This window comes from Haemaphysalis longicornis, unplaced genomic scaffold (genome assembly GCF_048455015.1).
Source record: "Haemaphysalis longicornis isolate Haplotype H1 unplaced genomic scaffold, Haemaphysalis longicornis Haplotype H1 scaffold_3, whole genome shotgun sequence".
NCBI lineage: Eukaryota > Metazoa > Arthropoda > Arachnida > Ixodida > Ixodidae > Haemaphysalis > Haemaphysalis longicornis.
This window is the reverse complement of record NW_027526335.1, coordinates 19,503,346-19,526,229: the sequence shown is the minus strand read 5'-3', so window position 1 is coordinate 19,526,229 and position 22,884 is coordinate 19,503,346. Positions and strand designations below refer to the sequence as shown.

At 47.5% G+C, this 22,884-nt stretch overlaps 1 protein-coding gene across 2 annotated transcripts in view; it reads left to right on the top strand.

Annotated features, from left to right (window-relative positions):
- The window catches only part of LOC144174083 (tudor domain-containing protein 3-like), a 117,538-nt gene that overhangs the window by 28,409 nt on the left and 66,245 nt on the right, over window positions 1-22,884 (top strand). Inside the window, exons 9-11 of one of the 2 annotated variants that reach the window (XM_077702527.1) lie at window positions 200-322; window positions 2,476-2,768; window positions 13,398-13,649. In XM_077702527.1, the coding sequence (XP_077558653.1) occupies window positions 200-322; window positions 2,476-2,768; window positions 13,398-13,649 (668 nt within the window). Of the gene's footprint in view, window positions 1-199; window positions 323-2,475; window positions 2,769-13,364; window positions 13,650-22,884 lie in introns of both variants that reach the window. The other variant, XM_077702526.1, reaches the window with a different exon arrangement.

Genomic DNA, 22,884 nt, shown 5'->3' with positions numbered 1-22,884 from the left:
TTTTTTTGTATGCTGAGCAAGTGGCTAAGCATGGGTATTTGGGCAACTCGCCGACTGCCTACAACTTTGTGTGTTCACCTGCTGTGCACTCCATTGATGTGAACTGTGTCGGTAATAAAAAAAGGAAAGCATATTCAAGCACAGTTCACTGCAGTGGTTGTTCGGTTCATTTTGGAACCTTTTCTTTTGTTCTTTGCAGAAATGGGCCGCAAGCGAAGAGAGCCGCGAGATCGTGACTCTGCCGATGAAAAGGCGCCTAGTCGGCCGTCAGGACCTAGTACCCTCTTTGACTATCTGCAGAACCAAATATCTCTTCCCAAAGGTGGGTGGCCTTCTTTTTTGCATTGATTGATTGATTGTAGGGTTTAACACGCCGACGCAACGCAGGCGATGAGGCACGCCGTAGTGGAGGGCTCCGGATTAATTTTGACCACCTGGGGATCTTTAACGTGCGCCGAAATCTCGTACACACGGGCGTTTTTGCTTTTCACCTCCATCAGAAAAGCGGCCGCCGCGGCCGGGAATCGAACCTGCGACCTCGTGCTCAGCAGCGCAACGCCTTAGCCACTGAGCCACCGCGGCAGGTCTTTTTTGCATTGCAGCGAAATCTTTGTCTAGCAGATATGCAAGATTTTTCTTTGAATCGAGAATTCTGTTGCATTGGGAAAACAGAAAACCTTTCGGTTGCTTCTGCAGGATCAAGCTTTGTATTAAGCCGGGTGGCATGTACAATTCAATTTCTGGTTTGGTTGTGTTAGGTTTTATAGCATACAAACAGCTAAGGCTACCATGCGCCATACGGAAGAAAAATTCTGTTTCATTACATCGTTTCATTACATTCAGTTTCATTGTAATGAAATTCAGTTTCATTACATGGGGCAAGAAAAAAAAGGGCTTGCTGCTGCAGTTCATCTTGGGAACCAGATTAGGCAATCAGTTCCACCATCAAAAATGTGAAAGTGTGCTCATCTCTGTGAGGTACAGTGCATACCATTTATATAGCATTAACATAGTGTAGGGCCGGATATAATGCGTGTTTTTGTGTCAACCATTTGTCTCCCATAGAACTCGATGCATAAGAGTACTGCTTAAAACTGCCCGAAGCACAATACTGTTTATAGTGCGGTTTTTTCGCGGGTTCGCTGATCAACTGGTGCAACTGGGGCATCATTTTAGGGTCACAAAAAAAAAAAGATAGCTATCTCATGCAGCGCACCCTTCCTGGTTTCTTCTAATTTGGGCTCTGAGAAGAAAAAAAAATTAGCATCCTTTAATTCGCGAGTTCCATTTGCACTCGCGTGATAACCACAACTGCCCTTGTTCGTGGCACACTCCTGAAGAAAGTGAGCCCCGTGGCGTGCACGGCCAGTTGTTTCGTATTAGAACATTGTGCAGATAAGCAACCGCCCCCTCCCTTTCCAAACACCCAGAGATAGTGAGCCCCCCACAATGGAGGTTTCCACCACCTCTACATTGAGCTGATAAGCAAGCCTCTTTGGCAGTGTGAACCAAAAGTGGGTTGAAAAAAATTCCGGCTTGCGTTCTGATCACATTGTCTGGGGCATAAGCCACATAGGCTGGGCTTTCTCCCTCCATGCACCATCGGTCCTTTACAGGCTAAGAAACGCAGACGTGCTCCCTCAGAACAAAAGCACTAAGTAAGTCAGAGCCCCACTCGCAATTTGGAAGACTGTGCAGCAGCGTCTGATGTGGAAAAAAAAAAAAAGCTGAAATAAAGACCGCGCCCTTGTTTTTAAGTGGCGTTAATTTGGGTGATGTTATGAACAAACAAGGATTGAAAGGTAAATTGCGATGTGGTTTGATGTGCGCATGTCTTGTCCATAGTGCGAACTTTTGCGGCATCCTGCGGCATACGTTATAAGTGGTCTACATTGTAGCTTAATGGCAGCACTGAATTGTCAAACACCAGGTTCCAATGAGGGCCACTCAGTTCAATGGTAGGATCACGCAGGCACATTAATTTCAGCTTCGTTACTGTCCCTTGAAGGTTGTCAATTCTTCACTAAACGTTAGGGTTGTGCTAAGCAGGTGCAATTTTGCAGAACAGTGTTGTGCTAAAGAATTACTGAGTGGGAGATAAATAGGATACTGACCAAGCCCAGTGTGTGTATAAATGGAAGGAATTTGAAAAAAAAGCTTCCTATTTTCACTTTCTTCTTCTATTTTCTCTTCTCTTTGATATGCGGTCGCGTGCACCTTGTTTTCTGCATCCCATCTTGCATCTACCGATGCCCAACAGTCATGAGCAGTTCCTATTGGAGCGCTTACCTCACAGGAAGCGTCAGAACTCGCTGGCACTGCAATGATCAAATGTAACAATCCTTGTCCTCGTCCCATTGTGCAGTTAGAATTTAATCATGAATCAAATGCAACGCATGTGTGTCTAAAATTTAGGACCACTCTGCCTGTTACCTCTTGTGGGTAGCTCTGTAACCTGATGGCCTCCTATTCCAGTGCCTGATGTCGAGGATGCCCACGTGGGCGACCGGCCGTCCTCCGAGGCAAACCCCGGCCACGAGCACCCCCACCAGCCCGACCGCTCGCAGGGCAGCTCCAGAGGCCGTGCAGCCAACGGGCCGTCTGCCAACGGGGGCCGCTTTGGCCAGCAGCAGCACGGGCCCTCGCAGCGGTACCGAGGGCAGGAGCCCCGCCGGGGGGACGGCGGGGACCACTCGTACCAGAACCACTTCCACGACGGTCCCTCTGGCTACCACTCCAACAGCAGCGGCCCCTACAACAGGCACAGGGTACGTGCTTCCGACCTTCGTTTCCTTGCCAGTGGGCGTGCCACGTGAGCAACCATTTCTCTCGGTCAACTGGAGCAGTTTGGAAACGGGGCGTGAGTTTCAGGGCTGTGAAACTAAACTCTGAGTGTCTGTGGACGTTAGCAGAGGGACAGTTGTGTTGCCTTCAAACTTGGAAGGGTTAAATTGAAAAGGTATATGTTTGGGTAGCTAGAATCGGGTACGGTTGCAGTCCTCTCCGCGAAGCACCACCAGGGCATTCCTTGCTGACCCTGTTTCTGATTACACCCTTCCAACTTCGAAGTCATAATGCCTTCCCACATGGTTCAGGGATGGGACTGTTTATGTGTGCACGGATTCGCTGCGTCCCCTTTGTGAGAAATCAGGTAAAAAAACAGGAGTATGAAAGTACACGGATCAGCCAGTCTGACTCGGTGGGCATGAGGAACTTGAGAGTCGGAAATAAGTGGTGGTGAGTACGGTAGTCTGCTGCAAACATTCTCCTGTGGACAACTATTATGTTCCAGTGAGCAGTGATTTGCTTGGTAGTGCACAGTGAAAGTGAATTCTTCCGTGCAGTCATATATGGTACAAATTTGTTTGGCCAACATTATTGGTTTGCTTCATCCTTGCGCACCTGATGTGCCTGTGATTCGTTTTACTAGTGCTACATGCCCATTTCCCCTGATTGCTCTAAAGATGTGCATTAGGAATAAGGCATGAGCCTTTATTGCTGGTAGCAAAGCACAGGCCTGCATCCGAGCACTCGCTGCACATTGGAAAGAGCCGACATGCTTGTGAGCAAGAGTCCGTGATGGGCTGGGTGGCCAGTGCACATGTGTCTGAAGCTTCATTTGCTACACCAAGCACTGAGAAGGGGGTGTGTTGCACTATCGCATTTTGTTCGGTGTGGCTCACGAGCCAGGGCGGTTCAATTTCTCTTTTGCATGAAATGTGCAGGTGTGGCTAACTTAGTAGACTATTAAATGTGCCGTATGCATGAAATGCTCAAATGCTCCCCGGCTGACCACCAATTCTGTACGCCATTGGTCCTAAGCATGCAACCGGGCAATGAGACATGCTGTAGTGGAACCTTCGTGCACCAGAATCTTGCACAACTTTCACATTGTGGGGATCCTTGTGTCCCTACGTCTCATCCGCACATGGTTTGGTGAGCTGGGAGCCGCCATTTTGGGTAGCTGGCACGTCGTGCAAGTCGTGACCTCTTCATGACCCCATGCAACGCGCCGAACCAGCTCGTCATGAACATGTGCACGAGGCCGCAAAGGAAGGAGGACCAGTTGGTTGCCTTCTCTTACGTTACCCTCTCCCCAACCACCTGGGGGAGACCTCCTATCCCCTCAACCGACGACCGATGAACTGCATGTGCGAGTGTTTCACGGGGACTCTGCTCAGAGATTGAGTCCCGACTGATCGCAAGGGAAGCCCCCCTTCCCGTGGCTGCGATGACGGATATCGGAGTCTGAGTCTTCATGGCTTGACCGAGTGAATGGAGCCATTGTCTCCCCACCAGTGACAGTCGTGTTGTCTGATATATGCCTGTATTTGCCAGGCAATAAAGCCTTACTTTGGATAGCCGTGTCTGTCTAGCGCATGTGAGTACCCTAACCCGTATGCGAGCCTCCGGATTCCACTGGGGCTAGTGTCTGGGGGGTAGCGCGTTCTCTAGCAAAGCTAGCTGGGGTCCTCTGTTATCCCGTACGTTAGCCCATGGCATTCGTTTAAAAAAATAGTGACACCTAAGCACTTTTATGATACAGTGAGGGCGAAAGCATTAGTGTCCTATTGCCAAATTATGACGATTCTTGGCTGATCTTGTGCAGAACCTTGGCCAGTTGCACTTATTAGGCCTGTATCTAGTCTTAACATTAAGTAGCTGTAAAGGCACATTCCCACTGGCGATTTGCCTCATCGCGCAACGGCGCCCGTCGCGCCATGAGGCCTTGAGGTGGTGTTCGCACTTGCGATGAGCGATGATGCGATTGCGTTCAGCGCAGCTGCTTCCCGACTTGTACTACCTCGTTGGTGCGTCAACCATTCGAAGTCAAAGAAAATGATGTTACGCGACCAAAGCAGGTAGAAATCAAACTAAAACACATGCCACTAACCTGGAGCAATGCCGAAAGCATTTGCGGGTTGCGGGAGGAGCAGAAAATAACAAACTCAAGAAGGCTCTTTTCAACATATTAGTATTGCCCGAAGAAATGCACACGCTTGCTTTTACGCCACAATACCCGCATCACGGCCCACAAATGTCGCTTCTTTTCACAGGCGCAAAGTTCTGACGCCTCCGAACTCTACGCGTGTTTACCAGTTGCCGATAGAACGAAGAGGCTGCAAGTCAACCTACTGTCTCGCTGTCCACCAGCTCTATACGATGATTACTTGCTTTTACAATCCATACACGCTTCTCCACACTGATGAGTTCCACGCTATTCGTTGATTAGTGCACGCGTACGCTGAAGCCACTGACCAAAGAACCAATGCACACGGGAAGTTGCTTGCCGGCTCGACACGGCGGGCACAGCGATAGCGGGCCAAGCGCCTGGCCGAGCGAGCCAGCGGCGGTGGCGGCGGCGGCGGCTCGTCCTCACCCGCCCGCCCGCAGCGTTTGCATACCGGACATAAAGAAACGTTTCGTTTCCGGCTACGTCAGCCTACTCCGCGGCCATGATTGGCTTACCAGTTTTGCGGGGCCGTCGCGCGACGAGGGAATTCGGACCGAGAGCAATCTGCTCCGCCGTCGCAAAGCGACGAAAAGCGACGGACGGCTCGTCGCTTTGCGACGTCGCTTTTCATCGCGCGACGAGGCGAATCGCCAGTGGGAATGTGCCTTAACATCGAGCTTAACGGCATGAAAAGCAACGTCACTCATTGTAATACCCTAGTTACACGGCGGAAGTAACCACAGTTAAGTTTAACTGTGGTTACTAAACTTTAACCACAGTTATCACAAACTGCGGTTTTGGCTGTTACACGTGAAATCCAAGTAGGGTGACCATGGTCATTTGGTTGTGAGTGTAACAAAAATAAATTAACACACTTTTAACTTCACGATAAAAAACAAAAGAGAAGCAGTGTAGACAAAAGGAAAAATCGTTAAAACAGTCGTTTCAGACCCAAACGCAATGCACTTGCACGCGGCGAGATTTAGGAGAGGGGCTTCCCCAACGGCTCGCAACCTGCTTGGTTTTCTCGGGTCTGCTTGGTGTTGGGAACTTTAGGCTTAGCATCGCAGTGGATATTTGACCGCCGCTATCTCTACAACTGCAAATTGCAATCCATAGCACAATTTTTCACCACACTAACATCCACTTTCTTGCATGTGGAAGTTCTTTTCCACGATCAGATTGATTTCGAAGAGCAGTGATAAGCTGTTGCTGCCGTGGTCTGGGCCGGTTCGAGCGGCTTACAGGGCCGTGCAGGCAGGCACGCCGGTGTGTTTGCAGGCACGGTCGACAGGTGCGCCAGTCATTTCCGAGTGCCAAAAACGCTTTGCGATTGCCTGCTTTATCCATTTTTTCTGGCGAACGATGCGCAGAATTTACAAATTTAGCATGGCTTTTGTTGTTGTTGTTCGGGTAAATCGGAAAATGAGCCGCTGCTGACGGGCAGTCTGACTGCGACAGTGACGCAAAGGACGCAAACACCTCTTGGGGGCAGCTTTGGGGCACCCGCTATTTGAAAATCTTTGTCTCCTCCGAATGCCAGGTGATTTTTCTTTGTTTTTCACCTCCACTGATGCGCCGGCCTAGTGGTTAGGGTGGCGAACTGTAACACAAAAGTCCCGGGTTCAATCCACGGCCTGGGACTTTCCTAGCCACACTTTTTTTTTTTTTAATCCTTCTTTTTGCAACCAGGTTTTTTTTTGTTGTTGTTGTTGTCTTTGCCGCCTCTTGCATCAGAACTGAATTGTGCTATTTTGAGCACTGCGGCTGTGGTAACTGTGGTTAGTGGGACCAAACTGAGGTGGCCAAGCTGAGTTTGCATTTACCATGGTTAGTGGGGTAACCTCAGTTTTGTCTCGTGTAACGCAGCAAACTGCGGTTTTGTCTAACTGCAGTTCGCTTAACCGTGGTTAACTGTGCCCGTGGAACTAGGGTATAAGTTGAGCTGTAAGTACTGATTATTGATGTTACAGCCCAAAGCATAGAGTTAGGCGTAGCCTCAGGCAATCGCATCACCATACACCATATGTTGGGAGGCAGTGCTGTACAAGAGCTGGTGGTGCTACTAATGCCATGTCGACACATACCCACATTCACATTGTCGCGCATAGCGAACGTTTAGCGGGAACGCACTTGTCTGCTCACCTGATTGCTACATCTGTATTCACACCGTTCAGATTATGCAGGTGGGCCTCAGTATGTGTGTCTAACACAAATTTCCAAGTCTTAAGGCCACGACGCATTCACTGGGTCCATTCACTAGGTTCATTGAGCTGTCATGGAATTGGGGATACAGGCTCGTCTCGCATTTCAGAGGCCTTGAGTTCAATTTTTATCTAGACCAGAATTTTTTTTTTTCAACTCAATTTTCTCGCTTTTATTGTTCTTGCACTGTCAATAAACCAAGTGAATCATACTCGCAGCGGCTTAACAGGCCCTGTAGGCACTGAGCAACCCACGGCAGATATAACTAAGCAAGCAACTTCAATTTAACACTTTCATTACCACATCTACCGTAAAAACCCGTGTATAGTTTGGACCCGCATATAGTCCAAGGTGTAATTCGGGGATACCAAACGCGAGAAAAAAACGTTTTCACGCGAATATAGTTCGAGGAAAACAGAAAAATGCATTTATTTACTCACTTCATTATTCATCATCCTCGTCTTACGCACTCTCTTCCTAAGCTCCCTTGTCGAAAATGTCCTCCCACAGCACCTCATCCTCCGTGCCATCAAACGCGTTTGAGCTGGAGCACTTTATGAAGGCACGACAGACGAGCGCCTCGGGAATGCAGGCCCATGCCTTGGCGATCCATGAGCAGAGCAGAGCTGGCGAGGCCCGTTTCAGCCGTCCGGCAGGGGTCACTTCTGGCTCTCTGGACCTCATCCACTCCATATACAGGCGCCTGATGTGGTCCTTAAACGGCTTATTAAGACACACATCAATTGGCTGCAGCTGGGATGTCATCCCTCCCGGGATGACGACGAGCTCGGTGCGGAAGTCGTGCAGCAGTCGCTGCACGGAGTCCGCCAGATGACACCGAAACGCGTCGAGCACAAGCATCGATGGGAGCCCCAGCAGTGTTCCAGGCCGTCGACACCACGCAGACTTGATCCAGTCCAGCACTAGCGATTCGTCCATCGACCCCTTGTCCTGGCAGCGGACGACAACATTTTTTGGGAACGTCTCCCCCTTCAGCTGCGTTTTTCGTTTAAACACCACGTAGGGTGGCGGCTTGTGACCGTCTGCCGTGCAGGACGACATTACAGTTACCCGCGTTTTCTCGTTCCCAGTTGATCGCACAGTAACTTGCCTGGAGCCTTTTTGATGCACCGTTAGAGCCGAGGGCATATCGAAGTACACCGGTGTTTGATCGGTGTTGCCGATCTGGCCCAGCTGAAAGAGGACTGCCTTTCCCAATGAAATCATGTGCTTCTGAAAGGCCACAAGCAGCTCTTCGTAGCTTTCTGGCAGCTTCTGCGAGACCGACATACGCCAACATAGGAAGAACCCAGCATGGCGCATGAAGCGAGACATCCAATGCTTGCTTGCCTCGAAGTCCGCCCGCTGAATGCCTTTGTCTCGAGCGATCTCCCTTGCCTTTGCTTGCAGCAGCTCGATGTTCACAGCGAGATGTGCAGCTCGTTGCTCCCGAACAAAGTCCGTCAGTTCTCGTTCCACGTCGGGAAACGGTCCATTTTTTGGTCCCCGGAAACTTTTTCTCTGGCCGCTGCTTGCAAAAAGGGCTTCCTTCTGCTTCCTCCAACCACGAATGCTCAGCTCGTTCACGCTGAACTGCCACTCCGCAGCACAGATGCCGATGGTTTCGGCAGCAGAAATAACTTTTCTTTTAAAGGCAGCCGAGTACTGCCTGCGCGGTCCTGACTTGGCGTAAAATCACAGAAGTAAAATCGTGGCCGTCGTGATGTGCGCCAAGTGATTGCAATGGCCACTGTTGCACGCCTGTGCCTGTGGGTCTCTAGAACTAACGCCACCAACGCCACTAACGCTAACGCAGAAGCGCGCAGACACCTGATGATGATGATAGCACCGCCCGATGCCGAAACCGAAACCACTACTGTGAATTCGGGCCGAAAATTTTTGGGATCCGCATATAGTACGGGCCGAAATTTCGCATCCTAAAATTTAGAAAGATACCCCGCGCTATACGTGTGTTTTTACGGTATTCAATATAGTTCAATTTGAATGATAACTGCACCAACAGGGAATCTGAAGACAATTTTCAGTTGTTGTATCTGTGTTCTGGCAGTAATAATCAGTGAAGTTGGCTGAAAATATCAAGTATGTCATGTTTATAAAGTTAGTTTTTGATTCTAGGCAGTTGCTGTTTTATACGTTACTGGATGTCGTGTTGCAGTTAGGAATACAACAGGGCCATTCGAAAACAGCTTACAACAGTTCCAGTTCTTTTGTGTTTTGCAAAATTCCTATTTGGCGCGTGCTGCTACGTGGGTTCCCAACATTGCATCTGTTTGCCGTAGTCCTTCGTCACCTGCTACTGTTCCTCGAAGAAAGCATGGCACATGCGTTTCACCGCACCCCCGCAACTCATTTTGGAAATAAGAACTCCAGCTGCAATTCAAATTATAACTCTTAGTCTTCGGATAGCAGCTCAGATAAGGACAATGGTTCAACGCAACCTTGCATGCTACCATCTGGCTGCGGCCAGTTTCAATTCCTTGCGTAGGTATTTCTGAAGGTCTAGTAAAACTGTTCATTCTGACAATGTTTGAAGCAGTTTTGGTATTGTTTCCTTGCAAAATTGTTAGGTGGCACTGCAAGGGAGGAGGCTGCTGGTATTGAACAATTTTTGCCACAAAACAGCTCCTCGCTGAGAGCTTACTGGCCACGATTCTGGCATGTTGCACCTTCATTTCTGCGAACGGGACTACATGCCAGATCAGAAGATGACAGTAAATCACAACTATATCTTCTGACTGCTAAATCATCATAAGACTAACTGGGAATGACAGAAAGCCTTCACCACCAAGTTTCGTTTTCAACTCCGAGTGGATTTTTTTAGTATAGCGTGCTTGTCCGAAACCTTCAGGTGGCCGTAAATGCAAAGTAAGTTATTGAGAAGGTTTTTCACGTTATGGGGGTAGGGTTTGCTGCGTCCAGTTATCTCAAACCGCCAGTTTTCTTCAAGCGAACCATCCAAAATCTTACTATCTAAAATGCAGGATCGGCTTCACTGCAAGGCATGGGCACCACAGGTGCTAACATTTTTTTGTGTGTCTGACAAAACTTTTGTATCTTTTTTTTTCCAGGTGTAAACAAAAATACTTATTTTACCAATTTTTTAAAAGCCTTATTGATGAAAACATTTTAGAGAGTAGTGTCGTTGGAAAGGACATTCAGTCACCTACATTTTAGGTCACTGCATCATATCCTGAACCAATATTTTTAGCAAAAGAAAATATTTTCCAAGAACCGTCAACAATGGCCAATTTCCTACCAGTAATGAAAGAGTCCATCTGACAACACTATGGTGTTACTTCAGACACTGTTGATAGTATAAAAAAAATTGCAATGCCTTTGTTTATGGATAAGCTCTCTTTTCAGAAGTGATTTCATAGAAAAGTTCTACCCATTTTTTAAATGGTGCAAGAAGTACTTCAGACACTGTTGATAGTATAAGAAAAATTGCAATGCCTCTGTTTATGGATAAGCTCTCTTTTCAGAAGTGATTTCATAGAAAAGTTCTACCCATTTTTTAAATGGTGCAAGAAGTCTTGCTCTGAAGAAACTGAAGTTTGATTGCACACAGCATGAAATGCAAAAAAACAAGAAGGGGAGGGGGATGATGTTTGCCTTTTTTTTTGGTCTTCCACTGCAATTATTTATTTTATTCTATTTGTGTTCTCACTGTCATTGATTTGGTGACAACAAAGCATCTTTGCAGCCTGTTTTTTATGTGTAATGAACTGTCGAAACTTCACATAAACTTGCCTCTAACTTGTCAATGGGTGCTACACAAGAGCAAGTGAAAGTTGCCCCGCAAACCTGCTTACGATTTCATCTTTGTTGTTTTGCACATTTTGCCAGGCTATGTGATGAACATGGGAAGGTTGTTAGTATTCTTGCTTTGCCGCAAATTATGTCAAAATGACAAAAGCATTTCTGCCACTACTAGGTAGCTCCCATGTTACTTAATTTTGTTTGTTGTTGATTTCATATTTTGGAGGCTATCCAAGAGTTCAGGTTAAGTTAGCACTTTATTGTTCTAGTTTACTGTGGTGTGACACCACTGTAAATGCTTGTGGTGAACTTGACAAGGTACAAGTGCTGCAGGCCTGGTGGGCAATGCTTGTGTTCTCAAGTTACTCCACTGGTGTCCACTGGCTACATTAGTGATCAACTGGTGGGCAACTGGGGATCATTCTTGGGCAGTAACTATTTACTATAGTTCATTCCACAAGCTACGTGCAGCACTGTAGAGGCGACATTGTTGTCAACAGTCCGCCCACTCAGGGCGCCTAACTCACCATGAAGGAAGCAACAATAGGCGCCGGGGCCTTGCGGTTCTACATGCCGAGAGGGAAGAGGTAAATGTTCTTTCAGGGCCTCTTCACGGTGAGTCAGGCATCCTCAGTGGTCGGACTGTTGACAACAATGTAGCTTCCACAGTGCTGCACTTAGCTTGTGGAATGAGCCATAGTAACGCGTTACCGGTAGCATTACTTTGTTTCAGTAACTTGTAACTGTAACAGCGTTACTTTTCACACAGTAACTGTAACAGGAAATACTGTTACAGTTACTTCCTTTTTTTTTTTATAAAATATCATCCAGCCGCGACACTCGTTAAACGCCGACGTGCGGTTTGCGCTTTCCACATTTTCAGGCTTTCTTATCCCCGTATCCCTTCCCGCTTTCGCCTTTCCACAACGCGGCTCCCCTCGCAGTTTAGGAGGGGAGGCCGCTAAGAAGGTTATTTTCCCTGCAGGAGACCAAGGTTGTAGGTCGGTCCTTATGGGGATTTCTTAATTTTTTCCCTTCCCCTTGAGTAGAGCAAGAGCAAGGCTTCCTTAGTCAAGGTTTTTACCGCGTGCAATTTTGACTACCCGCATGCCTTCGTACGTTTCTGTTAAATAGACTATCATTTGGTTTGTTATCTATTACTTAGTTTTACAAGTGACAAAATGTAATGACGGTTCTTTTCCATAGTAACTGTAACAAGTTATTTTTTGTAACTATGTGACTTAACAGGGTTACTTTTTTGGCTTAGGTAACTAACTAATACTGTTGCTTTTTTCTGGTAATGTGCCCATGACTGCTGGGGATAACACACTACCAAGCAGAGGGCCATCACTAGTGGGCCACCATTGGGGCACCTCATGCCGCGTTTATATGAATGCGACATAGCATGTCACATTCCCTAGCGCATCAAGAGTAATGCGGTGCGCTAACATTTACATTTACATTTACATGTAGTAGCACATTACCCCTGGTGCGATGGTGGCGCCATACGGTGTCACACATCGAATGCGAAGCAGAGCTTCTGGCACTTCCAGTGCTTCCGGCCTGGCTGGTTCGTGTTTTTTTTTTCTTCTTCGACTCGCATGTTTTAGCATCTCACACCCGATTAAGATGTTTTTAAATGCAAAGCTGCGTTTGCATGCCTTGCTGCTGTTGTCGACATAATTCCTTATGCGATGCACTCTCGTTTACATGCGCTTTGAAAGTCGACTTACATGTCTAAATTCACCCCTGTCTGGCGCATTAATGTGATGCGCTCTCCTAGTGCATTAGCCCCATTTAAGTGGGTGGGATACGCTAGAAAATTGATGCGATGCTATGCGATGCTATGCGATGCTATGTGCCACTTGTTGCGTTCATGTAAACACGGCTACTGGTTCACAATGACTCGCCAGCAACCTGACCTCTGAGTGACTGCTGAAATTCATCTTCTGGTTGGTAGGGGGGTTGTACTGGTGGCGGATTGCAATTTTAGCACCTACCTAGCCCAAGAAAGACTGTGGGCTTTAAAAATGAGACTAAAATCAGCAACTTATGAAGTAAGACTAATTTACTAAGTTCATGTAGGCAATCTTGTTCGTCAGATCCTTCTTTATAAAAAATCTGGAATCACGACCACGTTGTGATGGTTTGCATATTTTACTGAACACCGCGCTTTGGCATAGGTGGCACTGCGATTGCATTTTTAAAATGACTATGCAAAATTGTTTAATAAAGCAATAGCAAAACAACCAATTGGACAAGAAAAAGTTTGAACAGTAGCAACCTAGTTCCCAAGCAGTGTCTCAGCTCCCTCTCACTACAAGGAAGGAAGGGTTGTCACGTATGCATTAACAAACACATTTCTGCAGCGTCTGGGCATACGAGTGACCCTATCCATGTTGATATTTTCCTGTTTGACAAGCAGGCTATCACGCGTGTTTTCGTCCGGGGTCCTCAGGAAGGCGGCGGCAACGGCCCCGGTCAGCAGCCCCGATCCAACCAAGGGGGCTACGGCAACCGCAACCAAGCACGACAGCCCCCGCCCGAAGCAGGCGACCGGCGGCGACCGCCACCCCCACAGTCCTGCGACTTGGCGCCGGGTTCGAGGCCTCCACCTCGGGAGCGCAGCTACGCCGACTCGAAGCCGCCTGGGCCCAAGCGGCTGTACTCTGGGCAGAAGGTGCTGGCCAAGTACTGGGAAGACAGCAAGGTGAGCAGTGGGGCATACTGCTCCCCCGACAGATTTCACCTGGGGTCACAGGTCGAAGGGGGCGGGGGGGGGGGGGGGGGGGTGAAACTGTGTGTGGAAAAAGGGTCTCTTGTCAATGGGGGGTACATGTGAGGGGACAGACAAAGGTTGGCACCGTTTCCTCCTAGTTGTGGCTGCCTGGTAAGCACATCCTTTCAGTGCCATTTTAGCACCTGTCGTGAGATCTACGGGACAAAATATTGGCAGCATACCACGACAACTCATATTCAGGGCTTCTCAGGAAAGCGCATACACTTGAAAGCAGCCATAATGAAATACTGCTGTACCTGCCTCACATCCTGCTTTACTCACTACATCCAGAGCTGCTGCGTTTTCCAGAGGTGAAAAATGTCGCTCACTAGACTTACTTCTACAGTCTATCGCTGCACCATGAAGGCCCTTCCGACAGATCAGAATGGATCTCCTAAACTTGGTGTCTACGTCATGAATTGGAAACAAGTGGATAGTTGCAATGATGGCCTACCTGACGTGCTGTGTAGAAACTACTCAGGGTGCGCGCAGGTTCTCGAAATCCTTCAAAACCCTTGAAATTGAAAGTTGCAGTTGCAAGGCCTTGAAAGGGCTCTAATTTCTTTGTCATACTTGAAAACCCTTGAATTAGGGTTTTCACGGGGCTCAGTTGTGCGACTTGCATTTTATGGCGGTTGAATGTGGTCCTGGCAAAATTCATTGTCGCTACGCCGAGATCACAAAGTCAAACCAGCCAAACGTCCTGCACGAGAAAAAGGTTAGTGCGGCTGCCACACATCCCCCCCCCCCCCCCCCCCCCCTCCATCTGGCAAGTTGCACCAGCATGCTTATTTGTAACGAAAATGCAGTTACATGAATCAAACATGTACCTTAACACTTAAATTTAGTAGGTAGTATTTAACTTTTTTCTTTTTGATTTTTATTTGTTTGTTTGTTTATTCAATCAATCAATCAGGGTACCCTTATGGCCCCAGGAGCATTACTGAGGGGAGTGGTACATGAGCAGTCCTTTTCAGTTATAAATTTCTCCCACAACACGTGATGCCTTTCCGTTGACGCGGCGTGGCGGTGCGTGCGATACGGTCGGCCCGGTCCACTGGCTTTGGATGGAACACAACCGTTGCGTGAAACCGCATTGTTGAAGGGAGTTAGTGCATGGGTGACATTTTTGTCCGCATTCTTATTGCACTCCCGAAATGCTCATGTCTGTGGTTTGTGAGCTAATAGGCTGTCTTGCTTCGCTACTTGTCAAAGCGGTGGCCACAGTTTAGCAGGATCTTCCAACGAAAAGAGGTATCTTCCCAAGGACCCATCACGTCTTCACGAATGGCACAGCTCTTTTCGCAGATGTGTTTTGGGACATCTTGGATCATTTTGATCACTGATAGGACATTTGTACGTTGACTATGCAAACCACATATTCACACGTGCCCTTCATTGTGATGGGGAAGCATTTGCAGAGATGACAGCGGCCGCCTGAAAGAAAGGGTGTCGCCCGAAACAACCCATTCCCGTTTGAACCCGTCCCACTTGAACCCATTCCCGAAACGCCCTTCCCGTTTGGCCCGTCCCGTGTGCGCCTGTTCCCAAAACGCCCTTCCCATTTGACCGCTTTCCATTTCAACCTGTTCCAAAAACACCCTTCCCGTTTGAACCCGCTCCCAAAACGCCCGCCTCAAATAGTGCAGATAACTTTCTGAGTTCGCAGTGCGCTTTTAGCCCCCGAAATTGCTCTAGGCAAGGTCGTGTAGTTTATTGAGTAAGTACTACTACAACGTATTTTACTCATTTCTTGCCTAATTATTTAGCGCCGGGCAAATTCTATTTCACCTTGACTCTAACTCTACTCGGTAGATGGCGCCACGGACACGGTTTCTTTTTATAGCTCTACAGGCAATGGCTACAGTATTGTCAAAACAACTACAGTTATTGTGAACTACAGCAACAAAATTATGCGTGGTTTGCTTTGAAACTAATTCATCAGATGTCGCTACTTGAGCCGCGGCGGCCGAAATATGCAAATCGCAAACGGTGTGCTAACCGGTAACACGGTAAATAGTGACGCAAACACGGTAACGATATGCTAAAACTCTCTGTTATGGACAGATAACTACCTAAATGTTTGCTTTTGCTTTTCCATGTACTGCGTGCCCGCTTATGTATTATCCATAAAAGGTACACGGAAGAAAATACAGCTTGGGGTGTTTAACGCCTGGACGAAAAATTTGTGCGAACCATTTCCTCCGGGCAAAAATTTCAGCTTTAGACTTCAAGGGCCATTCCTTTACAGATATGGGCATATAAAGTGACCCTTGGCCACACATTAAAATTTACCATACCATTGTCTTGGTCCATAATAGTTACCGCGTTCATAAAATATGTTTTTTCTGTAGTTTGCTAGATTTGGTAATTATATTTCAAGAGATCATTTTCCTGCGTATAAATAAAACAGTAGCCCAGTACTACCCCTAATAAATTAATAGTTGCATTTGTTAAAATACCCAACTTCATTTTCGGAAAGAGGTCCGGACTCTACAAACTGGCACTGCAACCGTGGAAAGGTTCTATTTTGTAAATTCTGGTCCTTTCTATTTTGTATGTGTTGCATATAAGTGCAACCGTAAGGGCTGGAACTATCACCGCTGTCGCAGAGTACGCATGCGAGCAACACGTTCCGAAGAGCTCGATAAACGCAGAAGACGGAAGCGTGTGGTTTGAGCTGTACGTAATTCACCAACGCTGTGCGGGGCGGACATAACTCAGCAACCTACGTGTTATTGTTTAATTGGCGCCGCGTATCCTAAAACGGACCATTGCGGAAAGGTTGCAGGTTTTGATTTGATTGATTTGATTGATTGTAGGGTTTAACGCGCCGACGCAACGCAGGCGATGAGGCGCGCCGTAGTGGAGGGCTCCGGATTAATTTTGACCACCTGGGGATCTTTAACGTGCGCCGAAATCTCGTACACACGGGCGTTTTTGCTTTTCGCCTCCATCAGAAAAGCGGCCGCCGCGGCCGGGAATCGAACCCGCGACCTCGTGCTCAGCAGCGCAACGCCTTAGCCACTGAGCCACCGCGGCGGGTTCAAAGGTTGCAGGTTAATGGGGCGTCTGCATATCTTTGGCTCCGCCAGCCGTAACGTTTTTTTATGAGGTTAAAATACAGTCGGACGTAAGTATAATTTCGAAAATCGCACGCCTCGGTCCGAGTCACCCGAGTCGACACTGGGTTCGTTATTCCGGCAAGGGGCTAAATGGCAAAATACGAAACGGGAAGGCGTTTTGTACCGGGTTGAAGCAGCACGGAACAAACGAGAAGGTTCAAATGGGAACGGGTTCAAATGGGAACAGGCGAAATGGGAAAGGGTGAAAGGGGAAGGTCGTTTTGCGCCGGGTTGAAACGGTAGGGAACTAGCGGGAAGGATGAAATGGGAATGGGTTCAAACGGGAACCTCCCGAAAGAAACTCACCTGCTTTTGCCCTGCATGTGAAACGAGCAAGCATGCCCATATAAAAAAGTACCTACAGTCGTTGCTTGTGCCCTCGTCTACTCTTCTTTCCATCTTGCATGTGGGAGAATTCCTCTAGTAGTTTAGAGGCGTCACTATCGTGCATATGTAGGCCGTTGTCAAATGCTGCTGGCAGTAACAATCGAAAGAATGCTTTTTTGGGTAATTAGGAAGCATTTAGTTAGAAAATGAGATACAAGAAGCGCAGATGTGAGTCCTAGGCCCTGTTCCACGTAGGCGCACAAGAGTGCAGGGGAGGTTATATTCCGATTTGATGTGAAAGTTACCTGAGAGAGAACCCATCCTGACACTGCCGTTAAAGTCAATTTCTCTCACGTTACAAAAAAATTGCTAGCTTGCAAAAACAGAGTCCGCCAGAAAACCATCAAACGGGTGTTTTTGTCATATGCCTGCCGCCTCGCTCACCTTCGCTGGCATTGTGTGTCTAGCACACAGTATTGGCTTCATCAGAGAAATCGTTGCACGTCAGGCACCTGAATCTACGTCCGAGCCTGCCACACCATCTTAAAGCCTGAAATTCCAACTCAACCGTTTCGAAAACAATCCGTTTGCGTTCTGTAGATGGCGGAATGCTGCATTGTGACCCACCACCTTGCAGACATAAATTTGTGCCTGATGAAATGTGAAGTCTCAAAAATTTAAGATATACAATTTCGGCTCAAGTTGGCATTTCAAATTTTCAGAAATTTCTCGCACGTATATAACGTCAGTTATCGATGGTTTGCTCATCTTAGCTGTATTTAGCTTACAGGACTGTTAATATTCTCGCGAGAATGCGTACCATACCATTCGCATGCCCCTCCTAAGCATTGTTCACTATGTTCCTAAGGATGTTCACTATGATGTTCACTGTACTATCATCAGTTGTGTACACAGCACGCAGAACGAACAGGGACAGCCATACAGCTGTCAGACTGGCTCGTCCGCACACCTCACTGGTGTTGCACTGGGTACCCAGCCAAACGCCCGTGTGTACGAGATTTCGGCGCACGTTAAAGATCCCCAGGTGGTCAAAATTAATTCGGAGCCCTCCACTATGGCGCGCCTCATAGCCTGCGTTGCGCCGGCGCGTTAAACCCTACAATCAATTAATCAAGCACAGAAATTTTCACATGTCAAGCATGCAAATGTGTACTTTTCGAACCTGCCCCGTCAACTTAATGCTTTAGCATGCATTATCTTTGATTCGCGTTTGGAACGACGTCAGTCGCACGTAGCCGCAGGTCAGGGAGGACAAGCTAAGCCTACCAGAGTTGACCGACTGGAACGTATTAGCAGCAAAATGGCGGCACCCATGAACCGTCGCAGTGCAAACAAATGTCATGGGATGTGAACTCACCAATGGTCATTGGCGGCAGCACAGAACAATAGGAGAAAAGAGTGCCAATACTCGGTTACCTTATCTAGTGACACTAGCTGGCAGGATGTTCACTGTGAGCAGAGCATTGGATGCAGCGTCTGCAAGGCACGTGTTGCTACATATGCTGCTGCCGCCTAATTTTGTGCGCAGTGACGCCTGCTTGCACGAGGGTGAAATGGATTGGGATATTGAGTTGGAATCGTAATCGGAAATGTTGAAACAAAAAATTCATCGCTTTTAGGTCTCGTTACAATGCACAGTGGCACATACCCAATGAGATGTGTTGGACAACACTGTATAAAATGTGTGACGTGGTCAATTGTTTCAGCCAGGCGAGAAGTTTAACTAATCAACCAATCAGTGTGCAAGCATGCAGTCTGTGCAGGTACTATTCTGAAGCCTGTGCATATAGTTTGTATTCACTAGCGAGGCACGTGTGCAGGCAACCATGTGAGTGCGCCATCAATGGTTATGTTGGGCTCCGCGGGATGGCGGTACTGGTCCGTGCTAAGCATATAATGTGTGTTGGACGTTTCAAACTCTACCCCACCCAACGCAAAGTAATGCCTCAACTCCAATGTAAGAGGTATTGATAACATCTCTGTTGATGCCACCGTCGTGAATCGGGTTGCAACGGAGCAGACAACGCACACCGTTTTTTTTTTTTTTTTTTTTCCTGCCGCCTGCGGGCGCCATGGCGCACACCGCTCCATGTCCGTGGTCATTTCCAATGTTGCCAAGCGAAGAAATTGACAGCTAAACTTCTCAGTGAATACCATCTATACGCCTCGAGCGCAGCCTGTAGGGGCGCCACTGGAATCCCCCTAGCGGCTTGTTTCGAAAGCAGCCGCGGGAGTCGCCGGCCCGCTCCCCACTGTCAGCGTTGCTTTCGGGGCCCGTTCACAACGGAGATTTACCGTTCGTAGGCGTTGGAAATACATATTTATGTGGAGCAACCAGTCACTCTGTTTGCAAATGTGGTGTGTTTACGAGAGTTTAAATGTGTGCGACGCGATCTTAGTCTGGTACATTTGGTCTGTACAAGCGCCAGGTGCGTGTCACAGGTCGGCGTCGCGAAACAGGGATATGCATATAGATATGATTGTGATTCCACTGCCCTGAAATTTACTAACAGTGTCTCCGTAAGCATAATTTCCCCAGATGGTCATGCCATGGCTATACATTACGATGTAAATCAGTTTTGTGCGCTTATATAACCTAGTGGAGCGCTCATACCTGACAGCACGCCAGTTATGCTTGCCAATATCATACCTCAGATATTGATCACTACCCTGCACATAAATTTTATGAACATTCTACGAATTAAGTACGATAGATAATCCAAAATTATACCCGGGATCAGCGCACGACAAAAAAAAAATAATGCTGGGGCATCTTGTTGTGAGCTGAGCGCCCGCAAATATTCATATATGTTACATATATCCTCCGCGAGCAGGCCGGAGAAGGGCTTCTAAAGTAATGCCCATTCGCGACTAAACGTTTCTTCGAAGCATAGTCATATGACGCAGGGAGCCTGCAGAATCTAGCACAAACGGAAATCAGAAGGCCTTATCAGATAGATATCCCACTCTTCTAACGACACTTTTTCTCAGTTTTGAACTTGTATACCTCAAAAAATGGGTTCGCCGAGGGATCAGCTGTTAGTTAAAGTCTAAAAACTAGAGTGACTTGAACGACTGGCTTATGTGTGTGATTACTAAAACGTTCTTTCCTTGATTTCACTCCGCAATCGTACACAACAATACGTAAGCGTCCCCCTTCCCCTCCCCTTCTCCATGTCTCGCGAAATAGCAGTGCATTTCGCACACTAGTTGGTCTCGTAAATCCTACCCGGCTTAAGTTTATATGAACGTCTTTAGCATTTCAGAAGCTGCACTGATTTTCTTTTTTTTTCTGTACGAGCTATTGTGTTTATTCTGGACTTGCAGACCATTAATTTTGTAGTGGTTTAATTCACTTTTTTTGGTTCTTGCTATAAGGCATGAGTGCACATCTTTCACGACGCAGAGCCTTGGAATATACTTAACATTTTCGCGTGGCTTATATTCTTATAAAAGGGACAAGTTATTATCAGGTATTGGGTAATCGCATCCCCGAAATATATTTTTCTACGACGCATATATTCGTAATGAGGCCGCATTCGTTGTCTGTGCTACAAAACAAAACACATCTCTCACTGTGCCAGTATCAGGTTTAAACGAGGCGAAAATAAAATTCACTTGTGCCGGACGTATTCGGAGGTGACAGCGGTGGTATGCTGCTGCCGTCACCAACGCCCGTAACAGCGACCAAGAAGGACGCAGAGCCGCGTTCCGGATAGCTATTGTTGGTGTTTGAGCACCCTACCAAGACGCAGCGGCTTTTGAAGTGACCTAAGCGTACTGTTTAGTTACAGACGTCACCATAACAGGTTTTTTAGCACTTCGAAGGGCAAAAAGAAGCAAAAGAGAACCAAAACACTGCATGGGCCCCTATGGGCCGCGCAGCGCTAATCCTGTCAACTCCACGGAGAAGCGGCGGCGGCGCAGCGATCGCAAAGCTCGAGGCGTATAGTCTGAATCCTAGCACAGTGTTACGTGCCCACCAAGTAGCTCATACCCACTTGGGTGGTGTATGGGAGAACACTTTGTATAAGCAGGAATTTACGCTGCTTTCAGATGTTATTCTGTAATTGGCACAGCCAAACCATGTCCCGTTTTTTATCATTTAAACTCAAATAAACTTTAATGAAGGAGTAGTGACGTGAAATTTGGAAGCTGAGATAACTATGTAAACTGCTTCCTTTTTACCAGGGGGTATCTCCTAGCAAGTTCCAGCAGGAACTGTTCAGTATAAGATGTTTTAAATTTATTTTAATCTCTGCCCGCACGAGAAAGCCCAGAGCGGGCCAGCAGGACATCATCTGCTCCTTGCCCCAAACTGCCGACGTCGGAGCTCCCATGACGTAGCTGATGCGCTGGCTGCGGTTAACGCATGCTGCTACGCCGTGTGTAGCGCGTCATGGTTTTGGGACTAACGTCATGCTGCCCGGGTGCGTGAAGACCTCGGCTGGTTTGGGCGCGTGCGTGCACTCGCTCACGCACGCGTCCTGACCGGCAGCGGTGCGACAAGAATTGCGACGTCACGGGCGCGCCCTCCTGTAATGGCGACCACTCGGTGTTTACTTTGTCGAAACCGAAACCGACACGAATAGAAGACTCCGTAAATGGTTGTTTACGCTGCAATCGAACATCAAATGTGCCATTCTGTGATTAGTGGGCTGGTTGGCACCCGTACCAGCGAAAAAAACGTAACACGAAAATTTTGTGTCAGCGCTCCTTTAAAGTATGAGAGCCTTGCTTTGTTCCTGGCTGTGAGGATATAATTGATCGCTTTGTGTTAGGATCAATTTTTCCTTAGGGCAGGCAGGGTAGAAAATTGTTGCTTGATCAACCTACCGTATTTTCGTGCGTATAACCCGCACCAAAAATGCGAAAATGTCAGTGGCAAAGTGGGTGCGGATAATACGCAGGGTTTTTTCTTTAGTGCAGCTTCGTGGCAATGTGCATCATGCGGTGAGGCTCCTATGCAGTAACACTGACTAAGCCTTCCATGGCAGCGATTGCACAAAACATACAAGGACAAAGAAGACCTTGTGTACAACAGTGGGGACTGCGGCTCAAGTGATAGCTCTAGCAAGAGCAGTGACGCCGAGTGTATTGTGACTTACCTTGCAGTGAGTGTATTCTACTTGCTAAATATACGCTTTTTCTGTCTACATAGTGTATGATGTGTTGCTTGAGCAGTAGCTTTGGTGCTGCCTTTCCTGCTGCAAGTTTTTTTTTTTTCCCCTGGCAGGCTGAAAGTGGGGGTGCGGATTATATGCAGGGGTGGGGTGTGTGTGCGGAAAGACGGTATATTCTGACAGTGCTAAGTTTCTATTTCTGGGCAAAATTGTTGCTGGGTTGCATTGCATTTATAGGTGCTTATAAAAATACGAAATAGAAAACAGTGTATGCCATCAATATTGAGAGGAATGTTATACACTGCCTTACCTCACTCTCAAGAATAGCTGTGTGGTTGTTCTAGTGGGCGTGCTTAAGAAAAAAAAAAAAGCTGTCCTGTTCGGTTTAAGTCTGTTTCAATCTGTATAAAGCACGGGTGAGACAGCTGCGCATATTGCGTAGTTTTGATACAAATTTGTTTTCCTGCGCTAGGTTACTCCAAAAGCTTGAAAATTGGAAAAATTGCGCCAAACTGCTCCAAAACAGTATGAGAGCCAATGATTTGAACGCTCGCGTCACTTAAAGTGGGG